Consider the following 23,088-nt stretch of genomic DNA (forward strand, 5'->3'; position numbering starts at 1 on the left):
GGCCCGGCCCGGCAAGTGCTGCCACCCGGCCCCGCCCGGGGGGCCCTTTCCGTCCAGCGGGGCAAGTCCCGCCGCGGCAGGGGCCTCCGCGCTGCCGCCCGGGGTGGGGGCTCCTCGGTCGGGGCGGGCCCGACCCGTCTGCCCCGCGCTCGGGGAGACCCGACAGCGGCCGTCGCGCCGCGCCTCTGCCGCCGTCTGTGGCCGCGCGCCGGCCGCTTTCTGCAGGCTCCGCCCACCACCCACAAGCCCCACCCAGATTCCCACCCAATCGGAGACGCCCGTTTCCGCGCTCGGGCAGGTCGCCTCCTCCTCTCATGATACCGCACCTGCTTCCCGCCCGGCCTGCGGCTCCAGGTCCGCGAGCTCCGCCCCCCCGCTCGTGCCGCCTCACCCGAGCTCCGCCCCCCGCTCGTGCCGCCCGACCCGACCTCCGCCCCCAGCTCGTGCCGCCTCACCCGAGCTCCGCCCCCCGACCCGAGCTCCGCCCCCCGCTCGTGCCGCCTCACCCGAGCTGCGCCCCCCGACCCCAGCTCCGCCCCCCGCTCGTGCCGCCTCACCCGAGCTCCGCCCCCAGACCCGAGCTCCGCCCCCCACTCGTGCAGCCTCGCGGCTTCCCCTTCTCGGCCCCCCGCATCTCCCCGTAGCTTCCCCTTCCTCAGCTGCCCCACCCACCGGCGATGGAGCCGCGGGTCAGGGCCCCCATCTGTAAAAGGGGGAGTCAAGCCCCCCACGTTTGACAGGGGTATAGTTTTGGGGAGCAGGGCCACCCTTGACCCCTGCACCGGGAAGCCTTTGCGGCGGGTACCAGCTCCCGGGGTTTGCAGTTGGGGGGGGCGGTACCACTGTCTCCCGCCCCCTCCGCTGTTAAAAAGGCGGGGCCTGGCGCTCGGCCCCCCATCTACAAAGGCTGCCGCCCCCCGCACCCAGTCCCGGCTGCTACCAAGCGCGCTGTCGGGTCCCGGTGCCTGGCCGACCGCCCCCTGCTTCTCCGGGGCCCGGGGAGCCCCCGCTGCCTCCCTCGGCCAGGCAGAGACCCTGCCCCCGCGTCGCCGCCGCCGGCGCCCAGGCAGCTGCGCCCACGGGGGCTGGGCTGGCTCGGCCCAGGCAGCCTGCGAGCGGGGGAGGCCGCAGCGCCCAGCAGAGCGCCAGCCTTGTGCGGGCGGCGCCCTCGCCCCTCTCCCAGCGTGCGAGGGAGAGACCGGCCCCGCGCCGTCCCCTCCCCCCGCAGCGCTCGGTCATGCCACAGCCCGCGGTCTAGAATGTGCCTCTGGCATAAGAGGCGGTACATGCACAGCGCTGACTTCAAGGTGTCATTGTAGCGGGGGCAGGCCGGCACACCCAGCCCCGCTTTAATTTACCCGCCACAGGTAACAATTGTAGAGAATCGGGCTCCGGTGCAGATTCGCAACCTCAGTACCTAGCCGGGGTCCTCAGTGCGCCGTACCCCCAGATCTACGCCCCATTGCTGCCTGGCTCGCTGGATTAAAGCTCGTGCCGGTGTACCTACCCCTGCCACAATTGTACCTTGATTTGTGGTGTCCCGATTTTATAGGGACAGTCCTGGTTTTTGGATCTTTTTCTTATATAGGCTTCTATTCCCCCCACCCCCTCTCCCGATTTTTCACACTTTCTGTCTGGTCACCCTATGTGGTGTAGATGTTCCCTCAGCCAGGGTTCATGGGCATGTCGCCCTGTATATACTGTGTGAGATAGCTCCTTACTGGCATTTCGGAAACTTTGATGTTTCCCTTTCAATGTTTGTTTTCTTACTGGTTTTAATGTCTCTAAAGGCAGGGCATTAGATTCCTTTTCGCATGATCAAATGTATAAAGAGAGCAGCTGCGGTTTCTTCATTGTGCTGGCCACAGAAGGTGTGTCTGGCCTGGAGCCAGAACCGGTACATTCTGCGCTAGCTCTGAGTAAGAAGTGCAGCCAAGGTGGTGCCAGGGGCTGGTTGCCCTGAATAGGTACTTTTGGTCTCTGACTGGATCATACTTGGAGTGGCTAGTCCTGCTATGGCCACATTTCTCTTTTTAGTGCACTAGCTAGATCTGAGCTAGTCAGGTATGTCTCCTTTACCTGGAAGTTACACCTTCCAGCTCTAGTGTAGACAAACCCCGAGTAAGGCCTTGTGTACACTAGGAGGGTTTTGCCTGTGTACTTACACTAGTATAGCTATACTGACAAAACCCTCTAGTGTGGATGCAATTATGACAGTCTAAAAGTGCTTAAATTAGTAGAATTTATGCTAGTTTGAGAACATGCTCTGTTCAATTGCCCAGTCTTCAGCTACATGGTTCTCAAATTATTGAATTCTGCAGATCACCAGAAAAGGCTCCTTTCACCTCATTTAGAGAAATATTTAACATCACTAAAAATAATCCAAGTCAAAATGGTAACATGAACTTCTGGATTTACCCAGCTCAAATAAGATATGTAGCTGTTTCCAGATTTTTTTTTTAAAAAAAATTATTTTGTAATTAACATCCAGTTGAGAATTACATAAGGAGAAGACGCCTCCAAAACAAAATCAAAAGGTTACAAACATTTCCTAGGCAAACTGAGAATCCATAAAGTTCACAGTTGAGGTGCAGGAAGAGAAAATATTCCCCAATTTTCATTGCAATAGCCCAAAGAAAAAAATATAATGAAGTCAGGTCAAAAAACTACTCAAGTCTAGGGCAATTATTATGAGTAATCAAATTACTACCCTTTAACTAAATTATTTAAACTACAGGAATTCTAAGGGCTTATACATGCCTTCTAGGCACTAGCCTACATTAGGCAGAATGGAGTTCTCACTGGGAACTCCTACATTCCCTAAGGAGGATGCAGTATACTCTCCCCAAATGCTTGCCAGCTCTGCTGGCCAGTGCTTGTGGTGACATGATCCTACCTCTTCCGAATCCTCATCTTGTGGTGTTTGCTCCTTAAGTGGTTTATGAGAGAACAGTTAATTGAACATCCTTTTGAGATGATTGTGGGAGCTCAAACCTCTAACACCAAGCTATTGTTTCAGGCTGTCTAGAGGCAGACTCAGAGAGCACTATGTTGATTATATCTGTCGGGCTGTCTTTGCAACTAGGACTAGAAACATCCCACCCTCAAATGAAAGCTTGAATTCTGCAGAAAGTGAAGTAACTCTCACCTCCAAAAGCTTCAAACTCATCATTAGCAAATGGGAAAGTGCAATTTTCAAGCCCTATGTCTGGCATGAATTTAGACCACTAGATAGAGATCAGTAAATACGTTTAATGGTTATGTACAGGAAAATGTACAAATACAACAAATTTAAGTTCAGTCTTTGCTTTACAGTACTATTACTTTTTTTTTTCTTAAAAAAAACACAACAAAACACTCAATCTTTATGGTGGGACAGAAATAGTTAACCTGAATAATTAAAAAAACAACTCCAAATTAAAAGCTCGTTATATGTTGCACTGTCCATTCAGAGGTTCCATGCTGGAAGTACTTTGCCATCTGCTTTAAACTGACTGCTTATATAATTTCCAGCCTTCTGGTGTTATTGGCTATACACTGTGGCAGACAGAAGAAGGGGGAAAACATATTGCTGTTAACAGAATCAAGAATAAAACAAAACATAGCAACATAAGCAAATTATTTAGCTGAGAATTTAGCCATAATAAGTATGTTTGTTGTCCGTCAGAAGGCAGACTCAAGCCCACTTCCATCATAAGGTAGCTTTCACTACTACCAGTCTAGCCTCAGACAGCAAACTATATTTGATGTTATAACTGGGCTTGAGTTTACCCTCCGACAGACCGACATATTTATTATGGCTGAATTCAAAAGATACATGGTGGTGAACTTGAAACAGGATACAGTTCAGCACTAAAAATACAGCAACAGATGACCAATATTGATGATCAGATTAATTTTGAAATAGTTTAGTAAATATCTTCAGACAAATAGTCAAGAAACAGGCTAGATTATTACTTTAATGATAGGGGTGGAGACAACTCTCAGACTGACAGTGTTTGAGAGTATTGTGAACACAGCTTGCTCCACTCTCGAAGGGGGAAGTGTACCTTATCACTCCAGCAGCGTGCAGGAAGCGCTGGAAGGGAGGGGGAGGAGCAGGGACAGGGCATACTTGGGGGAGAGGGTGGAAAGAGGGGGGGTTGGGTCTTGGGGGAAGGGGTGGAGTGGGGGCGGGGCCTGGGGCTGAGTGGGGAGCTTGGGGGGTCCGTGAAAAATTTTAAATCAAAATGGGGGTCTTCGGGTTGCTAAAGTTTGAGAGCCGCTGCATTAGGTGCGTATCTGCATCTTTAGGCACCTACATACCTTTAAAAATCTGGCCCAACACCACTATTCTATAATATGGTAGAGGAGCTATTTACAGAGACTGCTAACTTTTCTAAATAATTTAGGGATGAAATTTATCTTTCTTAATCACAGTTGGTAAATTTAAAGAACATGGTTTTAGCCACACAAGGTATCAATGCAGTGAATTTGATTGCTTATTTTGTTTCTTTCAAACTGTACTTTAAAATCAAGTTGGCAATGAAACGTTCAAATGTGCTTCAAAGTCACATTGCAACTACCAAATGCAGATTTTGACATGTAAATACTAAGCATATTCTAAATAAAAGAAAACTAGATACATGTTCTACTGCACTGACATGTGAAATTTACCTTACATTTTCTGACTGATCCATGTCTTCTAATCTAGATTATAAAACAGAGTGCTATGAGTAAAGCATACCATACACAGTCTCGTAGCTCTTCAGCATACAGTAAATTTATTGTGAAGATTACTTTTACTCAAGTAGTTTGGCTCTCTCTTTAACCAGAGGACACCCTCTCATTCTCCGTAGTGCTAAAATGGCCTTACATGCTTCTCTTTACCTTCCTATTTAGCCCTGTGGGTTTTCGTTGCCTTTTACACTGTTTCAGTTTTTATTGGAACATGTAGTCTTTGTTTGTATCTTAAGTGCTTTTTGCAGGTATTATTGAATTCAAACAATTTTCTTTAACTCCTTTTGCATTCTCAGAGAGTTTTATTTTCTGAAGTCCAGTATTTTGCTGTTATAATTCTTTCTACAGAAACTCATCAGACTTTACAACCTGATGAAATTATGGTTGATTCCATCTTGAGAGGACAGCAGTGTTAAGGCCAGCATGTCCCTGCAGCCCGCGCCGCTTCTTCACAACATTATTTTTACAAGGTCCAGGTTATCTGTAGAAACACCTTCTAGTCTCCCATCTAATTTCTCCAAGAAATCTAGAGAACAACCAAGGATCATCTATTTTTATCTTATTCTTCAATCCAAATGGTCTGTGCTGTGTAACCAAAACACTAATCAAGAATAAATAAATGTATCCTAACGTTTGGGGAGACACAAAAATAGTTGGTATAAACAGGGGGTTGGCCCGGGAGTGCAGTAAAGTAAAAGTATCCCATCCAACTTTGAAAACCTCAAGGATATAACTGAGCTTCCATTTAGCAGGGTTGTATAGCATCTCCTTCTGTAAACGAGGTTTCCTGTACTGCAACCCCTCATCTTGCTTTGTTTTTATGCCCCTTCAGTAAACTTTCTTTATTATTAATTTCATCTCCCAACTGAATGTCTTGGTTTAACCAAGTCTCTATCATTCTGGTTATATCACACTTCCTGAAAACATTCAATATGCTACTAGCATTTGTAGCAAGCACATTTATCCTTTACTTCTTTCACTCTTTTCTACATTTTTTTACTGGTTTCATTTTACCTTAAGAAAGTTGCCTTTGTGTCTGACCAACCTTTTGTGTATCTCTCACATCCACTATTGAAAGAGTCAGCCTGGAAATTCCATCTATTATGCCCTACACACTTTAAAAAACAAGTACTTTCCAATATGCCCCTGTGATAGGCTGTCTACCTCCCTATACAAAGCCTTTCGCTGACAAAACGGGAGATGTACACACTACCAAGCTACTTTTGGTGGCAAAACTCCACTATTATGCTGACAAAATAAAACCACCTCAATGAGAGGCTGTGATATTATCTGATTAAAATATGACCGTGTAGATCATTGTTGTAACCACTGTTATATATTTGCAACAAATCTTGTACAAAGGTTGTCAAGTAAGGTGCCTATGGAAAGGTTATGATTTGCTGAATATGATTATGCTATTTGTATGTATCATTTTTGTACGTGAAGTTATGAGTATTGGCTCTATACCTATATTTCAAATGTTTGCTCTTGGGGTAACGCCCACAAGGTATTTAGCCTGCACATCTTGAAGGAACTATACAAGTAGAATGGCCCATTAAAGAACACTTAACTTACAATGGAAGACGCCTATCTACTCGTAATGGACTTTCCTACTGTGACTAGGCAAAATCATGCATGGACGTGTGACTTGTCCATGTGAGTTCAAACACCATCTTGTTACTGTAATTTTCCACAGTAAGAACAATGGGATTCCCTCCACATGGCAGAAGATATAAAAGGCACTGGAAACATCTCCATTTTGTCTTTATCCTGCTCCAGTCTCTTTCTTGCTCAAGCCTCTTAGACTATGAACTTATACAAATGGAGGCATTCTAACCAAGGAATTGAGGACCTTCCAATGATTTGGAAGCAGCCAGAGACTTGACTTAAGCCAGCACTGGTTCACTGCTACAAGCCTAAACCAAGAACTTTGCAATCAATGTATGTATTTGATTCATTTAACCGATTTTAACTCACTTTTCTTTCTATAAATAAACCTTTAGGATTTTAGATACTAAAGGATTGGCAACAGCGTGATTGAGTAAGATCTGAGTTTATATTGACCTGGGTGTGTGGCTGGTCCTTTGGGATCAGAAGAACATTTTGTTTGATGAGCCTGGTTTTAAAGAACCACGCATCTTTAAATCCAGTGTTTTTTGGTGGTGATGCAAGGACTGGAATGCCTAAGGAAACTGCTTTCCTGATTTCTTGTTAGCTAGTGTGGTGAGACAGAAGTTTACTTTCATTGATGGTTTGGTAGATCTTATGGAGGAATAAAAAACAGTTACTCACTTCTCGCAACTGTTGTTCTTTGAGATGTGTTGTTCATGTCCATTCCAATCAGGTGCGTGCGTGAGCACGTGCACGTTGGCCAAAAGATTTTTCCCCTAGCAGCATCCATCGGAGGTCGGCCTGGGCGCCTCCTGGAGTCGTGCCATCATGGTGCCCAATATAGAGCCTTGCCGACCCGCCACCCCTTCCGTTCCTTCTTGCTGGCTATTCCGACGGGGGTAGGAGCGTGGGTATTGGAATGGACATGAACACCACATCTCGAAGAACAGTTACGAGAAGTGAGTTACCGTTTTTTCTTCTTTGAGTGCTTGTTCATGTCCATTCCAAATCAGGTGACTCCCAAGCCAAATTTAGGAGGTGGGGTTGGAGCTGTCCACTGGTTGGAGTGCTGCTCTTCTGAAGGCCGCATCATCTCTGGCCTGCCGGGTGATTGCACAATGCGCAGCAAAAGTGTGTACAGAAGACTACGTCGTCGCTCCGCAGATTTCCTGGGTGGGAACTTTAGCCAGGAATGCCATCAATGAAGCCTGTGCAAGCCTACAGAACATGTTGTAGGGCGGGTCTGAAGTCAGGGCCCTGAGCTCAGACACCCTCCTGGCTGAAGTTATTGCCACCAGGTACGCAACCTTGTAGGAGAGAGCAGAGAGCATGTTGCTAAAGCTCAAAGGGCCCCCCCCCCCCCGCCCCATGAGCTTAGAGAGGACCAAGTTGAGGTCCCAGGCAGGGACTGGTTGACAGACATGAGGGTACAACCTGTTGAGCCCCTTTAGCAATCGGCCAATCATAGGGTTTTCGAAAACCAAGTGGCCCTGTATGCCCGGGTGGAAGGCCGAGATGGCAGCCAAGTGCACTCTTATAGAAGGCAACAAGAGACCTTCCTGCTTCAGATGTAGAAGGTAGTCTAGAATGTGCGGCACCAAGGCTAGCGTCGAGGGCAAGTCGCGCTGCGCTTTTCCAATCTGAAAATCTCTTCCACTTCGCAAGGTACGTGGCCCTCGTCGAGGGTTTCTTACTGCCAAGGAGGACCTGTCTGACCTGGTCTGAACAGGAAAGTTCTGACAGATTCAACCATGGAGCTTCCATGCTGTAAGATGGAGCGACTGTAGGTTTGGGTGTTGGAAACATCTGTGATCTTGTGTGAGAAGGTCCAGGGAGAGCGGCAAGGTAATCGGGGCTTCTACCGACATGTTTAGGAGGGAAGTGTACCAGTGCTGACGGGGCCAGGCTGGTGCTATCAGTATGACCTGAGCACGATCTCTGCGGATTTTGAGCAGGACCTTGTGAACGAGCGGTATCGGTGGGAAGGCGTATAGGAGAGCCCCTCCCCAATGGAAGAGGAACGCATCCGTGGTGGAACCCGTGCTGTGATTCTGGAAGGAGCAGAACTGCTGGCACTTCCTGTTGCGTCGCATGGCGAATCCATCAGGGGAAAGCCCCACCTCTGGAAGATTGAATTTGCAACGTCTGGGCGAAGGGACCACTCGTGGCTGTGGAACGACCTGCTGAGGTGGTCTGCTAGCTCATTCTGAATCCCGGGGAGGTACAACGCCTGTAGGTGGATTGAATGTTCTACACGGAAGTCCCAGAGCATAAGGGCTTCCTGGCACATGGGAGAGGAGCGTGCACCCCTGTTTGTTGATATAGAACATTGCAGTCGTATTGTCCGTCATGACTGATATACATTGTCCGATTAGGTAAGGGCGGAATGTTTGACATGCCAGGCACACCACTCTGAGCTCTTTGACACTGATGTGGAAACGCAGATCTGCTTGCAACCAGAGGCCTTGATTTCTGCAGTCCCCGAAATGAGCTCCCCAGCCCAAGTCCAATGTGTCCGTCACCAACAACAGGGATGGCTGTGGGGCAGCAAAGGGAACCCCTGAGCACACCTGCTGGCCATCGATACACCAGAGCGAATCGAGGATAGGGCGAGGCAGGGTCACGATCCTGTCCAAGTTGTCCCGGGCTGGGTGATAAATTGATGCTAGCCACGACTGGAGCGGCCGAAGCCTGAGTCTGGCATGTCATACCCCGTATGTACAGGCTGCCATGTGCCAGAGAAGCTTCAGGCAGTTTCTCGTACTGGTGGGAAACTGCATGACTCCCCGGATCATGTTGTTGAGGGCTTGAAACCTCACCTGTGGGAGGAATGCCCTGGCTTGGGTCAAGTCCAGTACTGCCCCTATGAACTCTATCCTCTGGATGGGGAGACAGTCGATTTTGCTTCGTTTAGGAGCAGACCCAGGTTCTCAAAGGTAGCTCTGATAAATACGACCTGAGTTTCCACTTGGATCCTGGAGGAAACACCTGTACCTGATGCCTCCGCAAGAACGCGGCGACGACTGCTTTGCACTTGGTGAATACTTGAGGTGCTGCTGACAGGCCGAACGGGAGGACAGTAAATTGGTAGTGGGAAACCATTGACCACAAACCTGAGGAACTTCCTGTGGTTGAGAGATTGCAATGTGAAAATATGCGTCCTTCAAGTCGATGGAGGCCAAGGAGACCATGCGGAACTTGAGTTTCTTCACAAACTTGTTGAGCTCTTGCAGGTCCAGGATAGGCCTGAGGTCGCCTTTGGCTTTCAGTATTAGGAAATACCGGAATAGAAACTCTCACCCCTGTGCTCCAGAGGAACCTCCTCCACTGCCCCTACTGACAGGAGCAACTGCACCGCCTGTATGAGAGGTTGCTTGTGAGAAGGTCCCTGAAGAGGGACGGGGAAGGGGGCTGGAACTGCAGGAGGGCACAGAATTTGATGGAGTATCCCCGCTCTACTGTGCAAAGCACCCAGCGGTCCAAGATGATACGGGACTATGCATGGTAGAAAGGGGATAGTCGGGAGGAAAAGGTAAGGCAGGTTAGATCCAGTTCATGATCTGGTGCACCGTCCTCGACCGCACCTTCAAAAGGCTGGTTTAGGGCCAGAGGGCGGTTTGGGCTGGCCAGAGCCCTGGCTCGAGGATGGGTGTTGCCTCCTCCTGCCACTCCTGTTCCTCCTCCGAGAACCGTCCTGTCGGTTCTGCTGCTGGAATCTCTGAGGAGGTTGTGGGCGGAAGTGTCTCTGCTGCGTGGAGGGGGTATGCAGGTCCAAGGACTTGAGAGTGTCAGAGTCTTTCAGGCTGTATAGCCTGTTATCTGAATTTTCAGAAACAAAAAAAAAACAAAAACAAAAACAAACAAACAAACAAAGAGCGTCACCCTCAAATGGGAGGTCCTGAATAGTTTGCTAGATCTTGTAGGGTAACCCCAAAACTTGGAGCCAAGCACCCCTCCTCATAGCTACCCCTATCACCACAACCCTAATGCGGCCTCTAGGGAAGCATCGGAGACTAGCTTGCCTTCCTCCACCAAGGCTGTGAACTCAGTCCGGGAGTCCGAAGGGACAAGCGCCGTAAACTTTGCCATTGCCACAGGTGTTATACGAATACCTGCTTACAATGGCCTGTTGGTTCGCGATACGGAGCTGCAAACCCCCTGTAGAGTAGACCTTTCTCCCCACAAGGTCTAGGCGCTTAGCATCCCGTTTTTTTGCGGAGGGTCCTTGGAAGCCCTGTCTCTCACGCTGGTTAGCTGCATCGACCACCAGCAAGTCAGGAGGTGGGTGAGAGTACAAATGCTCGAAGGCATGAAATAATGCCTGGAGGGCACGAAATAATGCCTCTCGTTGTGCTTGGCAGTGGGTGGCAAGGAAGCTGGCGTCTGCCATAGGGTCTTAGTGGTGTCCACAATGGTCTTTATAAGTGGAAGGGCGATATGCGAGGGTCTGGAGGGTACTAGGATGTCCACCATGGGATCAGTCTCCTCTATCACCTCCTCAGCCTTAATGCCCAGACCCATGGCGATCGAATTTCCCCTGTAGCATAGACAAGATCTTAGTCCTTCAATCCTGCCTTGGACTACAGACTTTGGCAAGAAGATAGGAGGGGTTAGGTAGGCATGGGGGAGTGTAGGAAGTACTAGTGTTAACCAAGAGGTGGTCCAGAAGAGAGGTAGGAGGGAATCCAGGGGAACAGCAACAGGGTCGGTGTTTGAGCAGACTGTGGTTGCTGGGCATAGAGTCCCTGGGTTAGGACCTGAAGTAGTGGGCAGGCACAGGTTCCCCTATCAGCCACTGGGAAAGTAGCACAGAAGTGGATCAGAAGACTGCCTGAGACTTCAGACAGTTTGTCCAGTGGGACTTTGATACCCCTGGAAGAGGAAGACTATAGTGACCCAGCAGGAGGGCTGAGTCACAAATAGAGAGCTGGAGCTGCCATGGGCCAAACGAGCAATGGAAGGAGGTGCTAGACCTGATGAGAACTGATCCCTAGACCCAGCCATGAGGAGGCATCACAACAAGTGTGCACATTACAGCACCACTCAACTATTCCACTCCTATGGTCTTGCTCATGAACTCACCACCTTCCCCAGTGCCCAGGAAGATTCCAGATCCCTAAAAGAAAGGTCAGAGTTAGACAGGTGAACAAAATAAACTTACTCATCAACTTGTGATTCTTCCTTAGTGCAGCATCTATTCAATTCATTTCGTTTTATAATCATGACGACAGAACAAACAAGGACAGGCAGAAAGAGACAGAAACTTAGCAGAAGCCAGTTCTTCAAAGTGTTCCGGTGAAGTCTGTCAGTGATTGCATCTATCAAGGAAAGAAATATATCACAGATCTTTATGATCTGGGAAGTGGGGCCTCCACCAGAGGAGACATTATCCTGTATTTACCTGTTAGTGATAGAAAGGAATGGAACAAAAATGTGAATATAGCAGACACTTGAAACCTGAAAACATGAGATTCCCCAAACTGTCACACTTTCAAAAAAGGATGCTTTGAACAAGCAAGATACTTTGATACTTTAAGGAATGATTGCAAATAATGTTCAAAACATGGTACAATTGCCAGCTGGTATTCAAAAGTAGTTCAGGACCAGAATAGCACACTATTCCATTGTAGGACTGAAATGCATTAGCACAGCTATGATCAACAAAATCACTTAACATGTAATTGAGATTAGATTTTAAATCAGATCTGTCATAGTAAGAGTCTTAGATTCCACATTGTTACTTTATAACAGCCAGTTGACTGTACATAATCAAGATAGTACAATACATGATCACTTTCTTGTATCCAATAGCAATTTGTTTATTAAAATGCTGTTATCCATACTATTAAAGTAATAAAATAAAAAGAAAGAATAGTATTAAACTTTTCTCTTCTTTTTCACATTTAAGATGTAGAACCTCAGTTTATGTATTTCCCCTTACAACTCAAACTCTTAACTGTTCCATGGTATATATTTCAGATATTTTTTCTTTTTTTAGTGATGGAAAAGTACAGAGAAGGGCAATAAAATGATTCAGGGTATGGAACAGCTTCCATAGGACAGGAGATTAAAAGAACTGGGACTGTTCAGTTTATGATAGAGATCTATAAAATCATGAATGGTGTGGAAAAAGTAAAGAAGGGAGTGTTATCTCTTCACATAACACATGAACCAAGGTCACCTAATGAAATTAATAAGCATCAGGTTTAAAAACAAACATAAGGAAGTACTTCTTCACACAACGCACAGCCTACCTGGGGAACTCATATATTTGGGTTCAAAAGAGAATTAGATAAATTCCTGGAGAATAGGTCCATCAATGGCTATTAGCCAAGATGGTCAGTGATGCAACCCCATGCCCTGGGCGTCCATAAACCTCTGATTGCCAGAAGCTGGGACTGGATGACAGGGATGGATCACTCGATAAATTGTTTTTGTTCTGCTGGATGACAGGATACTGGGCTAGCTGGACGATTGGTCTGACCCAGTAAGGCCATTCTTATTTTCTTAAATGTTGCACTGGGAAAACAACAACACAGGGTACAGAATTTGCCAAGATAACTAACCACTTTTGAAAATACTGTCAATACTCCCTCCATATCCTTTTGATGAAATTTTGCAATCTGGTGGCAGCCAGCCAGACCTACAGTGACAATTTCCTCTGTTGTTGCACACCTGAAACAAAAAGGGGGAAAATGCTGTTTAATTACTTATTATACTTTGTAGTTGGAAGTCTCAAAATATGGGGAAATCCCATTATACATGCTTTTAGGAAACAGTTTCTCTTAGAGATCTCTCTTCTTTATAACCACATTCTCAGTTCTTAAAAACTAATCAGTCTGTTTCAGAAAATACATCAAATGTAAAGTACCACAGACTATTGTCTATAAAGAAAACCATGAATACGACTCTAAGTATCAGGAAAAACCAAACCAATCAGCCATAGCACGAAGACTTTGCATGCCAAAAGTAGCTTTTTCAGCCCAAAGTAGCTTTTTCAGTTGACGATTTATAAGGAAAATATCTGCAAATCCAAAATATTATTAATCCAAACAGTATTATTATAATAATAATGTTGCTGTTACTTACTCCATGGTCATTACATTTTTTCTTTACATCACAATTATATTTCAGGACAGCAGCATCTCCACATTTCTGGTTCATACAAATCTAAAACCCAAACATACATACAGTTCAAGGTCAACAGAAAGCATAGAAAAAATTCTCTAGGTTTAAGGGTCCTTTTCAGGCTGTTTAAGAGCAGAAAGCTGTTTACCAGATCCTGTTTTACCTCAAAATATTTGGAAACAGCTCTTGATTAGTTTAGAGTAAATCAGGGGACAAAACAGTTAATTTTATAACTCAGTAAGCCAGTGCAGCTCATCATTGCTCCAATATGAGTAGCAACTTCTAAAAAAAGTGTATGTTTACATGGAAAACATTTACATTGCTAACCATTTAAAAAAAGATTTGTTACCTTTTGCTTACCACAGAGAGTACCATCCTTCACCAACATTGGATCCTTCACTCGAGGCCCCTTCATATAATCTAAAGTTATGCATAAGGAATTCTGCACCCTAGCATAAATGACAGCAGCCTTTTCCTTAATGAATGGTCTATGACTTGGATATTGACAAACTAACTTCCCACACTGGAGATCTCTACAAACATATGAGAAGAAAATTAAAACTACATATTTGGCATTTGACAGTTCAAAATATTAGATATTCAAGCATACCATGATTTCTGTGAGAAGGGATAACTATACTCTATACAGAGGTTTGCTTTGGTTCCTTGATGCAAAACACCAAGCAAAACACCAAGCTTGGGGTGGATTCTCCAGGAGAATCCACCTCAAGCTTGGTAAGTTGTTTCAATGGCTAATTACCCTTACTGTTAAAAATGTGTGCCATATTTCCAGTCAGAATTTGGCTATTCAACTTCCAGCTATTGGATTTTGTTACACCTTTGTGTGCTAGATTGAAGAGCCTATTATTAAATTTGCATTCCCCATGTATTACTTAAAGAAGTACTGCTACAACATATATAAAACACAGGCAAAGAGACGTTGCACATGTGAAATATTCCATGCACAGTAAAAAAAAAGGGGTATTAAAAAATTAGTGTCTAGGTTCCTCCTCCATGTGAAGCACTTTCCCAAAGCATCCCGATACTGTGGCAAAACCAGAGGGACACCTCAGAGAACACTTCTTCCCACATAATACGACAATGATAGCTGATATTTTCTTGCCAGAAGTCTCTAGATTTACATGTCACTGACTGAGGACAGGCTGTTCTTACTAGAGGGACCAGAATGCTGGAATTTGTTTCCTGTGTTGGCCCAATGAAGCGTGAATTTTACTCCTGAGGGCATTCTGTGCCAAAAAATTAAAAATTCTGCACAAAAAAAAAATACCGTGCACAATATTTTAAAATTCTGCAAATTTTATTTGTCAAATAAATATGGAGGCTCCGGCATGGCACTGGGGAGCATAGGCCACTGGCAGCACAGAGGTGGGAGATCACTGTGCAGCCCCCCCTGACATGGACTCAGCAGTGAGGCTGCACCCAACCCTGACACAGCACAAAGACCAGGCTTTCTCCAGAGCCCTGCCCTTCCATGTGGGCAGGCAGGCTCAACAAGGCAGGATTCAAGTGTGGAGGGGCTTAGTGTGGGGGGACCCAGATGTGGTTTGAGAGGGTTCTGTGTGGGGCAATCTGGGTGTGGGTGGCTCAGTGTGGGGAGGATCTGGATGCACAGGGGCTTGTTGGGGGGTTCTGGGTGCAGTGGTAATGGGACTCTGCAGGGGGTCCAGATGAAGGTGATTGGAGCTCAGCGGGGGGGGGGGGTCTGGGTGGGGGAGATTGAGCTTGGCAGGGGAGGCTCAGTGAGGGGGTCCAGATGACTTGTCAGGGTGGTGCAGGGGAAGTGAGGCTCATCAGGGTGAGTTCTGAGTGCAGGGGGGTGAGGCTTGGCAGGAGGGTCTGGCTGCACGGGGGCTGGGCAGATGGGAGAGCAGCTTCCTGTACAGGGATCCCTCCCCCTGCAATTAAGGAGCTATGGGTGCAGGAAGTGGTGGGGGAGGGAGGAATTTGCAGAGTTTCCTGCAGCTGGGGGAGAAATCTGGGGGTGGGTCTGGCCTGGGTCCAGATCGTGCAGTGGAAGAGGAAGTCCCATCCTCACTAGCCCAGCCGGAACTAGCAGCGGAGCATGGTGCAGGGTAGGAGCCACCAGCCAGGTCCACAGTGATATACCTCTCTACCAGTTCCCTGGGCACCCCGAAACATACAGCTGAGGAGGGTTGCATGACCACTCTTCTGGCTCCCTTTGCTTCCCCATCAGAAAGTCATTTTTCTGCAGGGAACATTAATTCTATGCATGCGCAGTGGCACACAATTTCCCCAGGACTAGAATTTGCTAGTCTTGACTCTTCAGGGTATGCTGCAAAGTCCACCAATCCACTCAGACTTCTGCTTGAAATAAAGTGGTTATTTCTGCAAGGACTCTCTGGGTCACTGGTTAGGAATGACATTTTTCACTTCCTTGCTTTTTTATCATGGTATGGAGTTAGTGGTCAGTTTGTGATTTTTTTTTTAATGCAGCCAGTTGTCTGATTAATTGGTTTGTTTTTTTGCCCACAGGACTAGATAGTGGATATAAAAATTTTAAATTAAAATAAATTGCACCCCTCAGATCCCATTAAAATTAATTTAGAAGCAGATTTTTAAAAAAGGTTTTAAAGCATCTTTTGAAAGTATTTTATCAACAATAAAACATTCCAGTTTTAAGTTAGTTTTCTCTTCAATTTTAATTTCTGTAGGGCAAGAGGAAATGTAAAGTTTAAAGTGTATAGACTACAAATGTTTGTCTATCAAAGCATTTATCTTAAAGGCAAAAAGAGGTGAACTGAAATGCCTGGCAAGTGAAGAGAAGCTACACAAAACAGGAATTTCTGAACCATGGTGGGATGACAATAATCAACGGGATCGTTATTTACTATTTGTATTACAGTAGCGCTAATGCCCCCATTTGGTAATGAGAACCCTATTGTGCTACACACTGTAAAAACAAGTTAAAAAGATAATATCTGCCCTAGAGGGATCACAGTCTAGATTTCTGCTGAAGCAAACAGAGAGAAGGAGCTAACAGTAAAACAAGGACATTTTGCATAATAAACAGTCATTAGTTCTCCCTCTACCTAGCCTTTGTCAAACAGGATACTAGGGTTTATACTTTTGGCAAACCTACAGAAGAGCAGAATAGGTCAGAGAGGAGAATGAAGTAGAAGTATACTGTGTAACAGGGTGCCTTGCCCCATTAGGGTCCAATAAGCCTGGGGCTGGCCAGCCCTGTTCAATTTTTAGACCCTGCTGGAAGGAAGCAAGTGATTATAAAACCAGCAAGTGGCTCAGCTGAAGAGGCGCTTCAGGTAGGAGAGAGGCTCCTGCAATAGATCCTGAAGCAGAGGGACTGAAGTGCATGGTGTGTCCTCCTTTCAGTACTGAGAGAGCCAAGTGGGGAAAAAGCCTGTAGGAGCTGTAGCCTATGGCGGGCAGAGAAACTGTTTTGGTTTGATACTTTGCCTGAGTTTTCTGCTAAAGAATAAAGCTATGCCCTGAAAAAAAACCATGGGCATGGCAGTGAACTCTTCCTGAGCTGGGAAAACAGGCCAGCAGCTGTTTACATATAGTAAAAGTTCAGAAACAAACCGGATAAAAATTTTCAAAATCCAAGTTACTTTCAACACAATCAGCCAAGATGCCATGCTTCATCTTGTACTTCTCCCTATAGGGAGACATTTCTATTTCTCAAAACATACTTCCATTCGCAAGCCTGGTAACCGTCCCGATTGGAGCCGCAGTGTCCCATCCTATCCTTTTGACCATTAATTTCTTCATAACATGCGAGAGAGCCACTTTTTGAAGCTGCAAATACAATAACATTGATTAGACTTCGTCATAGACTTATAGAAGTCAGAGTTGGAAAATGCTTTGCTGGAACACCTAGCACATGCCAGTGCAGAATTGTTCTCTGCCATGTCTTCAGGTGCACTGTCGAGTCTAGTTTGCAGGTCAGAGACACAGGGCTGCTTCAAGCCAAACTCGGGCTTCCTTCACAGCTATTCAGTCATGGCCTCCTCCTAGAACAAGTGGGCGACCGTCTCTTTTTCATAAGTCCCAAAATGCTCTGCCAAGGCTGACTTCAAGACACAGGCAGAACAGGCAGTTGCCTAGAGCAGCAAAAATTAGTGGTAGAAAAAAGTACAGTAATTATTTATTTGGGTGACTATAGATTGGTAGAGGTATCTATTCACCTAGATCAGCAGAACCTCTAAAGCCAGTCCTGTGCTCTACCATAGGAAGGTATGTGTGTCAGGTGTGGTACTGAGAGTGTTTGACAACCATTGGAAATGTGTCAAAAACGTGTGTAAGTTGTTTCTGGAGTTAAAGGAATAGGTATGGAGATTTCCTATTAAACAGAAGATATGGAGAATGTGGGTGTAAGATAACACACTTAAGGCCACTAGAAACTCTGTTCAGTCACATACATAATAGGAAATGTTCTAATTTACAGGCTAACCTGGAGTATCCTCAGCAAGTTTCTGAAGCTAAATTAGCTTCACAGTGATTTAACCAGCCCTTCATGTGGAACCTGTGATGTGTTCCAGTTAGGGGCAAGGAAAGGGCTCCAGTCGTTATCAAAAGAGTCGGCATGAAGCAGCTTTTATTCCATACCCCAGGAGTAAATAACCTGTCCCTGATGGAGTAGGGGGCCTTGTAGCTGCAGGCTGACAGCATTTTATGAACCAGATCAGCCTGGACAAGGATGGCAAAGAACCATCAGATCATCTCATTAGGGTTACTAATATAATAATGTTTTCAACAACTGCTATAGTTATGCTTGCAAAACACTTTGCATGATAGCCTTAATGTGTGGTATGCATCTTTCTAATTTTCATAAAATGTGGGTGTAAGATAACACACTTAAGGCCACTAGAAACTCTGTTCAGTCACATACATAATAGGAAATGTTCTAATTTACAGGCTAATCTGAAGCTAAATTAGCTTCAGAGTGAATTAACCAGGCCTTCTAATTGTTCCAAACCAACCAAAGCAACTTCAAAAATGATTTTAGAAAGTCTATGATATGGTTAAAAAAACAAAAACTCTTCACACCAAAATACCACTGCCATTATCTCCTCTCCACTCCCCCCAACCAAAATGCCATCTGGACTTAGGGGAATGTGCAGGCTGCTAGGATACAGGTAGTCATGAGTTCTAGTCTCACCCTTTACACTGACTGGTCTTAATAAATCTCTGCACTACATACATGTATTTTATGTAGGGAGCTTTAACAGCACTATCAGCGGTATAGAATATAGTTATCCATATTTTAACCATGTAGTCACTGAAGCATAAAAAGGTTAAGGGAAATACTCAAAGTTACCTAGAAAGTTTGTGGCTGAGCTGTGAACAAAACCCAGATCTTTGATGCCATAAACCCAAGTCTTACCCAGCAGACCACAGTGCGTCCAGGAAGTTGCCTCAAGTATCTGTGCTTAATTATGTCATTTGTGACAAATAATAATTATCCACCTTCATAAGGTAGAAACACTGATGATAGCATTCTCTAGAATTAGATTTTGGAAACAAATAACTATCATTATTACCTTTACCAAAGAGTTTTTTACACTGTTTATCAGCAGTTTGGCAAACTCCTTTGAAACAATAGGCTGTGTTACGGTTGCATGGGTGTCCATCCATGACCCAGAAATCAGGTGTACAGTGTGCAGAGGAACCATTGCAATACTCTATTAGATCACACTCATCTTCACTAGTGCTTCGACATAATGTACCATTTCGCACAAACTAGTAGAAAAAAAAAACAGAAATAGGAGGCCTGTGCATGATATATAGAAAGGTTATAACTAGAGCTGTGTGGAGGATAGAAATTTGCAAAGGATTTCAAGATTTTGATATCTATCTTCTGATTAGGAACAACACCCCTACACTTCAAACTTCTCTATGAAAGAAAATAGCATGGGGAAAATCATTTAAAGTTGATCTAAATGTTTCATTTTGATTTCACAATTTTTATTTTAATATTATATAATATAATATCAAATAAAAATATTAAAGACAAAATTGAAATTATATTGTCAGAATTCTTTTCCCTTGTTTTCTTTTTAAATTTAGACAAAATTTACGTGATTTTGCAAAACATTTAGACTTTGACAGAACTGCACTCTCTGGCTGAAAATGGTTTCACTGACATTTTTCCAATCAGCTCTAATTATAACTACTAAGGAACAGAATTTATGCAAATCACAATATTTGATATTTATACTGATTAGTCAACATAACAGGAAAACCTAACAATTAGAAACACTTTTTTTAAATATAAGAAAGCTAAGTCTTTCAGCTTTTTGTTTTTAAAAACAAGTTTTTGCTTTGATGACTCGAATAACAAAAAGCTGATCCCATGAAACAAAGTGAAGATCAGCTCCCTTTTTCGTCATTTGAGTCATTGGCCTCTGCTTAACTCCTATGGCATGTGCACGCTCAGACAGAGTATTAAGTACATGTTTATACAACTGCTTCCATCAGGTCTCATTTACAATATTGCCTTGAATTATCAATATCATTTTGACAATATTTTAGGTAGCTCGATATGTCAACAGTGACTTGTTCTCTGGTTCTTTCTGTATATAAGTATAGAAAGCAATAATATATAGTATGCACAGTTTGCTCCAATCCTAAATACTGAACTGGATTATTCACATACTTAAAAGTTAAGCATTAAGTATCTGCAGTATCGGGGCTATTGTTAGATATGTGGGTTATAGTTAGAAAATGTGTTAGGTTCTGATCACTCAGGATGTATAGCTTACCCTACATTTCCAACAACAATCTCCAGTGATACATTTGATGTCTCGTCTAAATTTACAGGTGCGTTGGCAACACGGATCCCATACACATTCCTGAAAACAAACAATAGAAACACTATAGATTTTAGAATATACCACATTTTAATCCTGGCAAAAGATACCAGTTTGGTGGCCCTGGAAACTGAAGTCTCTTCCCCCCCACCCCCAAGGAAAGAAGTTAATTAAAAGTCCCTTTCTGACAGGAGGCGTTTCAAAAACATTCTCAAGGGGGCGGTTTGGAGGAAGTTCCCAAAGCTTCGGCTCATGGCTTACTGAATAATGCCAAGGACCCAGATATCTGAGGTAACTAAGCTTTGGCAGAAGGCTTCTGGAAGTATCAGTAGTAGTAGCAGTTCCAGAGGTTGCATGCTGTTGAAGTTGACACTTTAACATCTGCACTTGAGGCCACAGTGATATTTTAATCCCTGTACTGAAGCATGCAACATGGAAAGCGCTGATGCGTTCATCTATCTAGACTACAAGCAGAGTTCAAACAGCCACAGCAAACCAGACATTATTGGACAAACAGGTCTTGCCAGCTCCTGTATGAAATCCAGGTCTCAATTATGAATGCAAAAATATCATTGCACTGAGACAAAGTTCAGGATGTATCAAATCTGTGTACTACCTGTATTGCTATATAGGTCAGAAACCTGGAGCCTCTTGCAGGCAGACTTGGAGCAGCTAGAGGCATTCCATATGTGCTGTCTGAGCCAAATCTGAGTACAAAGTGGCTTGACTTTGTGTGAAATGTCACAATCTCACAGAGATTCGACCTTCCTTCAATAGCTCATTATATTCAAAAGCAACATTGCATGCTCTTCGGCCGATACACCAGAATGGACAAAAACACCCCAGCACAGCATGCTCTCAAACTCTCCATTGACACATGAAGGGGTGTACATCCTGACCTACCCAGCGCCATCCAGGAGGCCACCCCAGAAATTCATGGATTTGCATTACTGAGCCAGATCTGGGAACTTCATTGTACAATGCCTGGTGTGATGCTATCAACCATGATCAGTCTGACTGGTGCAACAGTCCTCCACATGCTGTATGTGTTTGACCATCATGGTGAAGCTCGCTCCTTCCAGTTCTCCCATCTCCCAGCCTGCAGTGGTTGACAAACAGCCTGATTCTTCACCCAAAGTCTTCTTCTAGAGACCCCAAAATGGAGTGATAGGCAGAATAGCTCATCTTCTCTTTATTCAATACACCAATTAGGCCTAGTTTCTGACACTCCAATTTTCGTTAGTTACTTTCTGGTTCCACACTTCTCTTGTTTGCCAGACATGATCTTAACACAGTCCTTTAATAGGCTTTTTTGTTTGGACTAATTTAGTCATTCTGTCTCCTTTTACATATTTTTCCAACAATATTTTGTTATAGGCATTATTACATTTTATGAACTTTCACTTCTCACAGCTGAGTCCACAAATAAGGTAAATTTTAATTTGTAGGCCCAATTATTACAACACCTCCTGCATAACACAGGCTATAGAAATTCCCAATATATTTCCTGTTTGAACTACAGCAAACCTTTTAGAAAAGCATCCAATATTGATTTTTAAATGGACAGTGATAAGAGAATCCACCATCACTTTTGGTAAGCTATTCTGTAGCAAGGTCGAGACTCACCAGAGTGGTGTCTCCTACTGGTCGCCCTGGGAATTAGCTCTTCTCCAGCCTTGGAGCGCCCTCTGCCAGCCGGTGGCTCACCTGCTTCTGGTCTCCGTGTCCCTCCCATACCCTGGTGCCCCTTTACCTTGGGGTTCTTCCCCAGCAGTACCCCCACACTCTGGGTCTCCCCTCCCAGGGAACCCCCAACCCTCTAAGCCCACCTTGCCTCAGTGGCTACTGCCAGTCATCATCTAGCCCCTGTTCTCTGGGGCAGGCTGCAGTCTGTAATGGCCGCTCATCACTGGCAAGGGGGTAGGACCAGCTGCCTCTGCCTATCCCTGGGCTACACCTCTGTAACCCCAGTCCCTGCTTAGGCCTTAACCAAGGCCTCACCTTGGAGCTCCCCAGCTCCTCTTGCCTTTCCCGAGCACTGCACTGCACTGCTCTGCTCTGCTCTGCTCTGCTCTGCATCAGGTACCCTGTGCTCCCAGGCAGCTAGGTCCTTCTCCCTCCAAGGCTGGAGAGAGACTGTGACCCAGCTCCTCCCTTAGGCCTTCTTATACTCCCAGCCTGGCCCTGATTGGCTGCCTCAAACCCGCACCTAATTGGCTACCCCGGGCAGCCCTTTCCCAGGACTGTTTTTAACCCCTGCCGCACCGAAGAGGGGTGACCGCCCCTGTACATATTCCAATGGTTAATTATCCTCATTGTTTAAAATATGTGCCTTATTTCCAATCTGAATTTATCTGGCTCCAACTTCCAGCCATTGTCTTCCAGACTGAAGAGCCCATTATTAAATATTTGTTACCCATGTGGGTACTTATAGGCTGTGATCAAGTCACCCTTGAACCTTCTCTTTGTTAAGCTAAATAGATGGAGCTGCTTGAGACTATCACTATAAGGCATGTTTTTCAATTCTTTAATCATTCTCTTGGCTCTTCTCTGAACACTCTCCAATTCTCAACATCCTTCTTGAATTGTGAACACCAGATACAATATTCCAGTAGTGGTCACACCAGGACTAAATACAAAGGTAAAACGACCTCTCTGCTTCTACTCGAGATTCCCATTTATGCATTCAAGTACTACATTAGCCCTTTTGGCCAAAGCATCGCACTGGGAGTTCATGTTCAGCTGATTATTCACCAAGCCCCCCAATCATTTTCAGAATCACTGCTTTCCAGGGTAGAGTCCCCTATACTATAAGTAT

The 23,088-nt window shown here is 45.1% G+C and overlaps 1 protein-coding gene across 3 annotated transcripts in view; it reads right to left on the reverse strand.

Moving 5' to 3' along the window:
- Positions 1-3,232: 3,232 nt before the first annotated feature.
- The window catches only part of LOC102946289 (disintegrin and metalloproteinase domain-containing protein 18), a 38,432-nt gene continuing 18,576 nt past the window's right edge, over positions 3,233-23,088 (reverse strand). Inside the window, exons 7-15 of one of the 3 annotated variants that reach the window (XM_043536414.1) lie at positions 20,223-20,312; positions 19,002-19,200; positions 17,151-17,256; positions 13,808-13,991; positions 13,420-13,500; positions 12,897-13,005; positions 11,492-11,648; positions 4,657-4,689; positions 3,233-3,537 (exon numbers count right to left, since the gene is read on the reverse strand). In XM_043536414.1, coding sequence (XP_043392349.1) covers positions 3,531-3,537; positions 4,657-4,689; positions 11,492-11,648; positions 12,897-13,005; positions 13,420-13,500; positions 13,808-13,991; positions 17,151-17,256; positions 19,002-19,200; positions 20,223-20,312 — 966 coding nt within the window. In that variant the 3' untranslated portion in view covers positions 3,233-3,530. Of the gene's footprint in view, positions 3,538-4,656; positions 4,690-6,883; positions 10,150-11,491; positions 11,649-12,896; positions 13,006-13,419; positions 13,501-13,807; positions 13,992-17,150; positions 17,257-19,001; positions 19,201-20,222; positions 20,313-23,088 lie in introns of those variants that run through there. The other 2 variants (XM_043536415.1, XM_043536416.1) reach the window with 2 other exon arrangements.

Source organism: Chelonia mydas, chromosome 26 (genome assembly GCF_015237465.2).
Source record: "Chelonia mydas isolate rCheMyd1 chromosome 26, rCheMyd1.pri.v2, whole genome shotgun sequence".
Classification (NCBI taxonomy): domain Eukaryota; kingdom Metazoa; phylum Chordata; order Testudines; family Cheloniidae; genus Chelonia; species Chelonia mydas.